Below are 12,433 nucleotides of genomic sequence, written 5' to 3' on the forward strand. Positions count from 1 at the left end.
CTTGTTGCTGTCCAATTCATCTTCTGCCCTTTCTTTTTTGGATCCAAGTGCCTTGCCATTATACTTGTTTTGATCTGTAGATAATGCTTTCAGCCAACTGCCAACATAAGTGCTCAGAGGTGATCTTACAATCATATTCACATTGGATCAGCTCACCACTGACGCTACACCTTCTGCACTGCTTTGAGCTCCAGGAGGTTAACACAGCAGACCTATTATGACCAGATAGAGCTGCCAGCTGCCCTCCATAAAACAAGTGATGCACCCAGAAACACTGCTTTTACTAGCTTTTATTCTCTATTTCTATTCTCGCAGAAACTTTAAGGTATATCTGTGTGATTTAAAATGCCTCTTCCGACTACACTTCAATTCTGATGATCCCAAAGTGATCATCTATGAGAAAGCTTCCAGTGGCTCGTTTTGGAGATCATCTCCCTCGCACCCCCCTCTATCACACCAACCCTCTGCATGTCCTCCTTCCCTACATCCATGAATCTTTTCTGAGGACAAGATTCATGGATGTCCTCTTTTCCTCTTGCCTGCCAGCTCCATCGTAAACATCCTATTGTCCAATATATATATTTTTCTCAGTGCTAACATCTCCAAACCATACATCATAGCGCGTCTCACTTCCATCTTAGAAACCTTCCCTTTCACGTTTGCTGCCATCCTTCTCATACTTGTCTCTTCAGAAACCTTAAAAATAGAAATTAACGTGGATGTGTACATATTTTATAGCAACACCAAACTCAGTTTTAACAATTATTATAATTATTTAATACATTTTAATTATAACCCTTATTCTGCTATTAAACCCTTTTTCATAAAATAAAAGCTAATGTTTTCACTTTTAGCAAGGAAAGAGGAAACTATACATGCATGTACAGCCATGTCCCCCCATTTGTTTTGTTTTTTTATGTTGCATGACAGAAACACCTACAAGTCCATCCATTTCTTGCCAGCATGCATGATTTCCGAAGAACATACAGGTTTCCCCGTTAACGTATAAAAAAAGGTTTTAACTGACAGTGACGCCTCGCACGGCTGATCTCACATCCGGCCGCAGCTTGTCGTGCTTCCTGCCTTGCTGAGGGAGGGGACGGTGCTGACGGCTGGGAGGACGAAAGGAGAGACAAGAAAGCTTTAGGGAAGACATACGAGAGTGGGGAACGGCCCGGGTTTCCACCGTCCGTCGGGAAACAAACACCCCAGTTTTCTGTAGCTGCTGGATTTGTCACCAAATCAGCGCTAAACAAAAATGTCGACCAGTCGTCAGCTTAGCGAGAGCAGGGCCATCCCGACCAAGACGGTGTTGATCAACGACACAACGCAGCTACCTCATGACTATTGTACCACCCCCGGAGGCACTTTATTCTCTACCACTCCTGGAGGTGAGAGGGCAGCTCGCCTGCTTTGTCGTCGATTTGTAGGGAAAGAGGGGACTTTTGGAGTGAGGTGGTGCTTGTGGTCTCAGCTAAGCTTCAACTGTGCCTGACAGTGTTGGCCTAGGCTGCCTTGTCATCCAGATGAAAACAAAAACAAAGCTTAGCCCCGCCCCCGTGCGCTCTAGCTGCTGCCTGATTGGCTCGTTGGCAACGCAGAGATTCCATTAGTGCATTGTTACCTGAAACTGTGTATAAAGGTGTACGTGTTACGATCGTTAGATTACAGGTAAAGGCGTGTCTCTGTGGAAGCTCGTTTTCAACACTGGGATTTTTTTTCATGCACAAGTCGAAGTTTTGACTTATTAACATAACTTCAAAATGAGTTATTAAGTCGATATTTTGACTTATGGATCGCAAGAAATTTAGTTTTTCAGTGGCAGAAACAAGCTTCCATACGTTTTAGCTTCAGTTCATAATACTGGATATGTGATTTCTACAAGGACTCAAGCAGGGTTGCCAAACATAAGGCCCAGGGGCCAGAATTGGCCCCGCAAAGACTCCAATCCAGCCCACTGGATGGCGATGGAAAATGTGAAAGAGGGCATAAATTTTGGACTTTTAAATGTATTTTAATAAGTTTTATACATTTTTTTCTGCACATAAAGATCTCCACTTTGTCAGTGTATACGTACAATTGATTAAGTAACAGATAAACAACGAATTAAATGTTTTGACAATAGGTCTGCAGTAAAACAAGTCCTGTAAATGAACAGAAACTTGGTTTTGTAATTATAGCACAGTATGGGCAATGACCTACCAGAACCTTCTGTAAATTTCCACGTTTATTTGTTACAATTTAAGCCCAAAGAGTTGTGCTGACAGATTTCTTTCATTTACTACAGCAACATTTCTTTACCATGCAGAGAAACAGAGACGTATTGTTGAGAATGAGCATTTGTTTATTTTTTTCATATTTAAATGCAGATTAAATGTGTAGTTGAACTGTTTTCAGTTGCTGAATGGGCTGTAATGAGGCCCACAATGTAAAATGAGTTTGACATCCCCGCACTAAAGGATCCTTTCCAATAAGGACATTCTTACACAATTTTCCTGCCTGACTGGCATCACTGATATGCTTTATTCTGCATAGTAATAGTACTTACATAGAGACTTTCTGTTAAAGCATTCATTTCTAGAAGTGGGTGGATTGATCCTAATATCAGTATTATCAATATTGGATACTTTGTTTCTATATTCTATGTTCAGTATGTAGCTGCTGTGTTAATTATTTTTGGGGAAATGAACAAAAATACCTCAAAGATGCACTACAAAAATATATCTGGACCTTTTTATGTAGACTGTAACATTTATTGCATTTATGGACTTTTGCACAGATACGGGCAAAGAGAGGAACATTTACATTATAGGTCTCCAAAAAAACAGTGCGCAGTATTACACAGCACTGTTTTTCTTTCATTATCAGCAAACGGTTTGTACAGGAAATGTCTGTATTAAGCATTACAACCACAGAAGGACAGCCAGTTTACAGTGAAATGAAACTGCTCAACTACACTCTAAATGCACCTTTAGTTTTAGTCTAGAATAAAGAATAGATGGGGTTTCTTAGGAGCAGGGTAGAAAACGCCTGAGAGAAAGAAGTGAAACTAAAATTTGAAGAAGCTCAGCTGATTTGATCAGTCACACAGGTGCTGCTGATGAAATCAACTTGACCTGTGCTGCCGTTATTGTGAACAAGCTGATGTTAACGTTATTAGTTTCACCTGTGTTTGCCTGCTATGGAGAAGAGGAAAAAGGTCAAACCGCATCTTGAGTCAGCCAAGAATGCAAATACTGTGATGTCACCATGGCCATCAAGACTGCAGATTTTAGTACGTTTATTCAGAAATTATTAGACAATAGTGTGTACAGGAAAACTCTTAAAGCAAGAGAGACGTGTATCTTTCTGGTACTCAGAGACCACACAGAACCTAATGGGGAAACATGTGCAGGAAGTTGGCTTCACTAATGTTATTTCATATAGTTAAGTTGGCCTGAATCTGGCCCCTCTGGATGAAGACCTTTTGCCTTTAAACAAATTAGGCTGCACCCATATTCACCCTCTCTTTGAAAGGTAGCAGAAACTTGATGTTTCCCGTTTCAGGAACCCGGATCATCTACGACCGCAAGTTCCTCCTGGATCGGCGCAATTCTCCCATTGCCCAGACTCCACCGGCTCACCTGCCTGTCATCCCTGGCGTGACCAGTCTAAATGTTCTGACTGAGAACCAGAAGAATGAAGCCAACAACCACGTCAACAACCACGATGGCAAGCCTGCAACTGGTAAAAGATAGTAGCCTATTCATTATTCACCGTTCCACATATTGATTAATTAATCTGCCTCTTCTAGACACATCTCAATACCTACTTGTCCTGTTCCCCTTTCTTTGTGCTTTAAAGGTGATGATGCTCAGTTCGAAATGGACATCTAACCGACTGGAACCACACCAGCAAAAGGAAATAACCTGGCAACACGCGTGCCAGTGGCTTGGCTTGTAGAAACCAATGTCGTGAGCCCTCATGGCAGCCATCTTCTTTAGCTCTTTGTCTCACTGCTGGATGTAATGTGTGTAAACCATGGGGATTCAGTCTATCATACAGGTACAGTTTGGTCATTGCTGGAAACTCGGTTTATTTGAATAGATTTCCATGGTTACCAGTTGCAGTACAAATTAACTTCACAACACGGGAGCATCTCCCAGAATGCCCAAACAAATTAGTCCAATTTCTCGGGATTCCCCCAGCAGAGACGTAAAACAGGAAATAATACACGTTAATTGGGAGAGGAAGTGGTTATTTTTTTATTTTTATTTTTTTTAGTCTTTGCCTCTGAATCAATCGAAACATGAAATTCCACACAGTCTTTGGTTTTGAAGACCCTTGTTAGCATGATATTTCAGTGATTTTTGTTTAATTGTTTTGAAACTACTTGAAAAGCCCCACAGTCTATTATTATTATCAGTTGGACTCTTTAGTTTCCAGTGATGGTTTGTAAAGGGATGCTGTGTTTTCAATTAGGTGAAGATTTCATGCCATTCCAAGACTTCACTCTTCATTACCAACACAAGGGTGCACAAGTTTCCAATTTCCAAGATATGTTTTGTTTTTTGTTTGTTTGGCTTTTATGGTTTTGTTTTTTATTTTTGTTTTTTTTTTAAATGAATTTTAGCCTGCGATTGAGCTGTTTTTAATCAAAAAATGATTGTACTTCCCACTTATGTAAGGTTTCAACCTGGCAACTGACAAACGAGCTTTTGATTTTAGTTACATTTCAGTATAACAATATAAAGCCACTCAATCCATCACAACCGTGGCCTCGCTTTGATTTTTATTTTCATGTTTCTCATCTGCCAAAATTTTTTTTTTTTTTTTTTTTTTTACTACACTTTGATCTTGTTGTGTTGGCAGGTGCTCTGCATTCATAATTTGATAAACTCGAAGGATACTTGGCACCATGTGCTGGGAGCTTTCCAAACCAGATAAAAACATTTAGAAGAACATGGAAACGGTTAATATCCCGCTGATGTTTTTGGTGCGATACAAGATTTTGGGAAACTTGAAATAGTCCAGATGTTTTATATGCATTTTATTTTTTAATACGGTTTCTTAGTACTGAGTGAATTTGTTTGGATATGGGCACTGTCAAGCCTGTTGAATTGTTAAGCAGCCAGAACAAACTGTTTGCATCAGGCTTGATGGATGCTGTAATCAACAAATCTGTCCCCCAGTGTCCTTAACCCATTTTAGATTACCTTGTTCATCTCATGAGTCACGCCTGCCCATGCCTTACTTTACATAAAATGCAGTAACTAGGTACCTGGTCATCAATTTGTACTTTCCAACAGATGTTTATTTTTTCACTGCAACATTGAACAGGTAACATTGTACTTGGCAATTGAGCAAAAGGAATACTTTTTATTTTCTTTGCCATTTTTCTATCCTCAAACAGCTGTGAAGTTTGGAAGTGCAATGGTAAATATGGGATATTGAAGTTGGCAATGTGAGAGTACCGCACACTCATTATGTTCAAATAATATTTTTTCTTTTTAACACCAAAAATCATATTCATACCTGCTAACTGTACTCTGTCCAAGTAGCAGCTCTGAATTCGGTAAATGACTCAACATGAAGTTTGTTTCTCAGTAAGACTGGAACCTCTGTCTGTCAGATTATTATTTTATTTTTTTCTTCTTTTTGCCGTTATTAATTCTGGCCATGTTTCGTGATAAGTCTTTACATTACGGCATTATAATTTACACGGCAGATTTCTTTCCAGTGACTTCAGTTTCACAAAGAGGGCTTAATATTATGCTTTGAGAGACAAATTTGAAACCAACTTTACTGTAATCTATTGTTCTGATTTTTAAATGACGTTTATTTTAAATGAGACTCCAATGCCAGTGGACACTGTTGCTGCAAGATCAATAAAATTCTGTAACAAAGGAAAAACAAGATTTTGGGGGCTTTATTTTTCTTCTTTGTGTGTGGTTTTGGCAACTTTGAGAGGCAGAATCGCACTCGTGCAAACAGGTGTGCTGAAGTTGATGTTTCTTCTCATCTGACTACCCTTGTAAACATTTTCCTATGTCTTTTATTCATTGAGTGTTGTTTAGCCAACCACCTATTACCATCTAACACAATAGTGCATCTAACATACTTTCTTAAAAAAAAGAAATGGTGTTTGGTGTCTTGTTGGTGTTTAAGTTCATAAGTAAATTGATTGCTCTATTTCAAAACGCTGCACCGGTCCGTCGTGGTGAAGAGGGAGCTGAGTGTAAAAGCGAAGCTCTCAATTTACCGGTCGATCTACGTCCCTACCCTCACCTATGGCCACGAGCTGTGGGTAGTGACCGAAAGGACGAGATCGCGGATACAAGCGGCGGAAATGAGCTTCCTCCGAAGGGTGGCTGGCCTCTCCCTTAGAGATAGGGTGAGAAATTCGGCCATCCGGGAGGGGCTCAGAGTAGAGCCGCTGCTGCTCCACATCGAAAGGAGCCAGCTGAGGTGGTTTGGGCATCTGACAAGGATGCCCCCTGGGCGCCTCCTGGGTGAGGTGTTCCAGGCATGTCCCACCGGGAGGAGGCCCCGGGGCAGACCCAGGACACGCTGGAGAGATTATATCTCTCGGCTGGCCTGGGAACGCCTTGGTGTTCCCCCGGACGAGCTGGAGGAGGTGGCTGGGGAGAGGGAGGTCTGGGCCTCTTTGCTTAGGCTGCTGCCCCCGCGACCCGGCCCCGGATAAAGCGGATGAAGATGGATGGATGGATTTCAAAAGCGCATAATAAACAAGAGGGAGGATACTGAATTACCACCAACAACACTGCACCACTCACTTTACATGTTTGGAAAAGGGCAGGATGATGTACTTAATCCTATCCCTGTTACTGCTATTTCATAATCTCTTCAATAACTACATATATTGCACATGTAGAAACAAATCTGACCTATACTTGGTTTAAAAAGAAAAAACTTTTTAAACTGTGTTTGGAAATTGAGCTCTACGCTTAGTCTATTCCCTAATTTGACTCCACATATGAATATGCAAAAACTATATAGTCATCTCCCTATTTTTTTTATATTTTTTAAGGGGATGGGCATTGTTAATGTGGATGGATCTTCAAGCTCCAAAAGAGGTGTGTGTTTGGAGTTAGCCTGACAAAAACCTGCACTTATAGTGTCCTTTTTTCCAGCGCAGTTTGGAAATGTTTTCATCAAAAAAGCAATTTGGTCCTACCTAAAAGGTTCAGCCCAGTATGTTACAGTATTAAAAAATGTATTATGTTGTTAGCTGTGTTGTGTTTTCTGTCCATCTCTTAAAATTAATGAGACTATAAAATGAGAATTGATGTCTAGTGAAAGGAAGAACTGCCAGAAGTGTTGTTCATTATGTCATTTTACTCTGGAAGTTTGTTTCCTCCACTGAAAACAAGTTTTGTTGGACTGACTTACTTAAACCAATGCGAAAATTACTAAAAACTCGGAGAATCTAAAATGTAAATGAAGTCAAAATTATGAGCTAATGATCTAAGCGTTTGAGATAAGAACCTGTTTGTTTGTTTTTTAAAAATAACCCGATATTTTGTATAGCAACAAGAATTTTGATTTGTAAATGGAAAAAAAAGTCTTTTTTCCGATGAAAAACAATTTTTTAAGTGGCAAAAACAAACGTCCACAGTTTTTACCTCAAATGCCAAATGTTTTTTATGGTGAGGAAAGTTCTGATTTTTGCTTTAAAAGTATCATATAATAGGCTATATTTCTTTGTAGCGTAATTAAGATGTTTTCACATTTATTAAATATCGTTAGAAACCGAAATAAAATTAAATTTCGCCGATATCATCTTTTCCATCAGGCAGTACGAGTAACATGCCCGCTCAATTTTGTGCAGGCATTAATCCGGTTGCCTGCTGGTCCTTCCTCCTTTTCTACGTCCCTGAGCGAGGCCGGCGTCAAGATGGTGAGTCTTGTGGTGAAAATTGCGAGTAAAATCTGTCGATCATCGAGGCCATCCGTTCACCAACACACATTTCTCTCAGACCAAGTGATCCTTTAGAGCTGCTTTATAATAAAATGTTGATATTGTTGTAGTGTGAAACGGTCTTAGAGAAATTTCAGAGATACCGTCAGGATGCTAGTCTGACTGAGGTCGATCCGCATATTGCACACACCAGCGGCTACACTTGTCTTTCCAGTCGTTGTAAATTGTTTTCTGTGCACCACATGGCCACATTAACACGCTTAGATCATCCGTTAATTTGGAAAATAAGCACAAAATAGCGCAGCTTACAGTCTTACCTATGGCAGCTAACGTTAGCATAATTACACTAATGGCGGCCCACACGTTAGGCTAGCATGTTTGTTAAAGTACCACAGGAACACTTCAGTAACGGACAGAAATAGGCTTTACAGCAATTAGTTGTTTTATTTCTAAGTTAACACACCGTGTAAACGTTAGGAGAGTCGGGGACTTAACGGTTATGTCAACATAGTGGTAGGTAGGATGAGACAGGTTAGCCTCTGTCTTCACTGTTATGAGACTCTTACAAGTACAGCAGTTTTCTCGTTGCTAAGGCATAATTTCCTTTCGTCTTCAGAACGACACTGTAACAGTCAGGACCCGCAAGTTCATGACGAACCGACTGCTTCAGAGGAAGCAAATGGTAAGGGCTCTCATGTTCATAGTTGATCACATCTCGAGCTTAAGCTCTAGTCCTGAAACAGCACATTTATCGCCTGCCCTTCCTCTCTGTAGGTCGTCGATGTCCTCAATCCCGGCAAGGCCACAGTCCCAAAGACTGAAATCAGGGAGAAGCTCGCCAAGATGTACAAGACCACCCCTGATGTCGTCTTCGTCTTTGGCTTCAGGACTCAGTTTGGTGGCGGCAAGACAACAGGCTTTGCCATGGTGTACGACTCCCTAGATTATGCCAAGAAGAATGAGCCCAAGCACAGACTGGCCAGGGTGAGTTTTGAGTAACTTTGCCAAGTGTCAACACGAGTGGCTATACAAAAATCAGAGAGCTGTCTGTTGAAATTGGTATATATGAGCAGAAGATGCATGTTCTCTCAGCCATCTCACAAATTCTGCACGAGTCTGGACCTCCAGTGTAATGTTATGGAATATTATTTTACCCGAGGAGCGCTTTTGATGACATTAGGAAGTAGTATTTATTATCTTGAACTAGAGCCAGATTAGTACCAGATTTGATGTTTTTACGGAGTAAAATCTGACGGGGATATTGGCTGATATTCTGCATGTAGATGCATATAAACATGCGGTATGTTGGAGAGATATAGAAAGGGAAAATGATGGGGCTTCTATTGACTTATCGGGATACGTGTTTTTCAAAATACTTAGCACCTTGTTATGAAGACCCTGCTTGAGTCATGATGCCAGAGATTCAGGAAACTAATATCACGAGAAGTACCGAATTCTCTGTACCCAATATGGCACCGTGGAGGAGGAAAAAGGTTATCCCATGTATTTAAATCAAGATGTTTGCTGATTTGATTGTAGCAGACCATTTATTGAAACATTTTAACAGTCTGTTAAAACACACTGAACTATTAGGATGGTTGTTGAGTGGCCTCCTAATCCTTGTACAGGTATAATGTTGGCTACATTGCATTAGGCTAACCATCCATATACCATGGACCATAGCTGATTTTACAGTGGCAAGCTGTCTCAAATAAAATGGCAACCAGTATTTCAAGGAAGCATCGCAAAGTACTTCCGTACCCCCAACTAGTTGCACTAGTCCCACTCTTCCACTTAGTTTTTTGCTGTGCCCTGTGTGTGTGTGATGTTTCCTGTCCTTTTCAGCATGTAAGGATAGTCGAGCTTCAGTACACATGCTGCCTAAAAAAGATCTACAGCAGCAAAACACTGTTGCGTTTTCAGAATCAGTTCTGAGGACGTCTCCATCGTATGGCATGCAATGGAGCAGAGAGTATTAACAGTGGGGTCAGAGCCATTGGGTGGACATATAGTTTAATGATGCCTTGAACTACCACTAATTCATTTTTTGCAGTAGCCTGTGTTTAAAAGAAGAAAATGAGTTCCTGTTAGTAATAATGATAGTATCTCTGATAAAGAAGTGCTAACGGTGAATTGGTTCAGCCCTCCTGTAAACTAGATACTGAACACAGTTTTACATTTGATTGATTTTAAGTTTTTGGTGGAACTCTAGCAGAGCAGCCCTTGAATATAGAGGAAATGTCCTTTCTTAGTTTGATAACATTGTTATTAAAAAGGATGTCTATTGAGTCTTTTTTTTTAAGTTCTTATACTTGCACTGAGTTTCCTAAACTTTGCCTGTGACATGTGATTGTCATACAGTAGTATTTAAAGAGACAAAAACGAACACTTGAACTAATAAAAACAAGAACGATGAAACAAGAAAATCCACTCTAGAAACTAAATTAAACTTACGAATGAGGAAATTATGAAATATAAACCGTTAATAGCTCTGACTCTGACAGGTCATTTTAAAAGCCTGTCACAGTCTGGAGGTTTCCCATGTTTTTTTACAGCCTTAAAATAAAATGCATTTGTCTTTGTGTCCTCAGCACGGTCTCTATGAGAAAAAGAAGACCTCCAGGAAACAGCGCAAGGAACGCAAGAACAGAATGAAGAAAGTACGAGGCGTCAAGAAGGCCAGTGTTGGCGCTGCTGGCAAAAAGGTATCGTGAGCACTCATTGACCAACCTCATAGTTTTCCACAGGGAAATAGTTTTGACCATTATCCAAGCTACTGTGAAAATCTGTATTTCTTGATTTTCATTACACACCTGTCCTTTTATTCTACCCTGCTAATCTTTGTTTCTCCACAACTCTTCTGCTGTTTTAATTTCCTTTGTCATCTTTCCAATCATATCTCATTGTCTTCGGAAACTGTAGAAGGTAAATGCTTTCCAGAAATAGACTTAAGTGCAGTGTGCAGATAATCCAGGAGTTACATTCAGTGGCTCAGTAACTCCTGCTTTTGCACCACCCCTGATCCATCTTTTCACCAAAGCTGTAGTGCTTTTGTCTTTGGATGTACACTCATCCAATATGAAAGGATCTGACCCCACCGGTTAATACGTAATACTACCCATCCCTTCTCCTATTACTAACAAGTACTACTGTAAACTAATAGTGTTGTAGTTTTATAAACCTGTTAACATAGCCAGGAAATCGCCCAAACAATAAATCAAAGTAGTGCTTAAATGATTATGTAATCTCTTGAAACCCTGCATACTTCTGTACCCTCTTTGGCATCAGTCACATAGAATAGATCTCTGAATGTCACAGCCCAGCTGGACGGTGTTTTAGCCCAATTCACTGCATCTGGAATAGCTACAGCACAGCTGGCTAGGAAAATATTGACACTGTCCAGCCATGCCTGTGGTGCTGTCTGTTGGCCTTGGTCAAAACTCTTGGGTCCATTCAGAGCTCTTTTCTATTCCACGTTTCAATTTTCAACATGTTAACATTGTTTTTGTGCCATGTTTTGTTCTTGATTTTGCTTCCCATGGATTTCTTTTGCAGAAATGAAGTGTCAGTCTGCAGGTATACAAGCAGAACAAGCATGGTGTGCTAATGTGTTGCACATCAGACGCTGATAGACCTGAGCTTTGCCGTGCATGTCATCCCTTATTTTCCCTGCAGTTTTCGTTCAGTGTTTTTCACCCCCCCACAATGGTGTTTTTAAACTCCCAGCTTATGTGTTTTCCCACTACTCCAGCCCATTCTACCACTTTATCTGCTACAGTGGGCTTTTCCCACTCTGACTTAGATTTGAACAGACTGCTTTGATAGTGCATATCTGTAGTTAGTAGAAGCAGAGTGTAGCATGTGGGTTTTAGCTTGTTTTGTGTGGGAGGAAGCTCAACTAAAAGCCTGTCGATGTGTGAATTTTACTCTGGACATTATGTTCTTCAAGTAAAATGTCTTACTCAGACTGCATTCAAGTGTGAATTTAAACTGTCCCAACAAAAAATTCAACTTTTTTTGTGAACGTTTGTCTTTATTTGCACTCTCCTAACTTACAGAAACTCACTGTGAGGTTTTCTTTTGCTGTAGTTTAAATTAAATTTGCTGTGGTATTGATTTTTTTTCTTTCTTCCCCACAGTGATCCCAGACAGCCAGGGAGGGTCTCCGTGCTCAAGATGTTCTTGTATATTGTCATCAAATAAAGTTTGGAAAAAATTGGAAAAATGTGTCTTTATGTTTATTTGTTTTTGAAAGAATTAAATTCACCATATGTTTTTAAACTCTAGACTTTGAAAGAAGCCAGCAGGTGTTTGAGTGTTACTGTAAAACACTTGAGGAGTGAAAAGTCAGATAGCTGGCAGCCAGCCCTCTGATCCGAATGACCTGCTGTGTTTTTGTAGGCTGCCGAGTAGAAGCTGTTGGAAAAGCTGATATTTGTAGCTTTGACATCTGTGAATTTCATTACTAAGGACTCTGGGCCAGTTTTCCAGCGTGAGTGCAGTAAATATGAT

At 40.2% G+C, this 12,433-nt stretch overlaps 2 protein-coding genes across 5 annotated transcripts; both read left to right on the plus strand.

Annotated features, from left to right (window-relative positions):
* Positions 1–1,063: 1,063 nt before the first annotated feature.
* On the plus strand, positions 1,064–5,895 carry eif4ebp2 (eukaryotic translation initiation factor 4E binding protein 2). Its single transcript, XM_085182377.1, has 3 exons — positions 1,064–1,391; positions 3,547–3,726; positions 3,844–5,895. The coding sequence occupies exons 1-3, from the start codon at positions 1,259–1,261 to the stop codon at positions 3,873–3,875; spliced, it is 345 nt and encodes a 114-aa protein (XP_085038503.1). The 5' UTR covers positions 1,064–1,258; the 3' UTR covers positions 3,876–5,895.
* Positions 5,896–7,622: 1,727 nt separating this feature from the next.
* rps24 (ribosomal protein S24) lies at positions 7,623–12,146 on the plus strand. 4 transcript variants are annotated; one of them, XM_085182375.1, is made up of 7 exons: positions 7,623–7,649; positions 7,796–7,900; positions 8,538–8,603; positions 8,696–8,905; positions 10,513–10,626; positions 11,477–11,497; positions 12,061–12,146. In XM_085182375.1, the coding sequence occupies exons 1-6, from the start codon at positions 7,638–7,640 to the stop codon at positions 11,480–11,482; spliced, it is 513 nt and encodes a 170-aa protein (XP_085038501.1). In that variant the 5' UTR covers positions 7,623–7,637; the 3' UTR covers positions 11,483–11,497; positions 12,061–12,146. The 4 variants fall into 4 exon arrangements, with proteins under 4 accessions (XP_085038501.1, XP_085038502.1, XP_085038499.1 ...); XM_085182376.1 differs by having other exon boundaries at positions 7,832–7,900; XM_085182373.1 differs by lacking the exon at positions 7,623–7,649 and having other exon boundaries at positions 7,706–7,900.
* Positions 12,147–12,433: the final 287 nt, after the last annotated feature.

This window comes from Neolamprologus multifasciatus, chromosome 13 (genome assembly GCF_963576455.1).
Source record: "Neolamprologus multifasciatus chromosome 13, fNeoMul1.2, whole genome shotgun sequence".
Lineage (NCBI taxonomy): Eukaryota > Metazoa > Chordata > Actinopteri > Cichliformes > Cichlidae > Neolamprologus > Neolamprologus multifasciatus.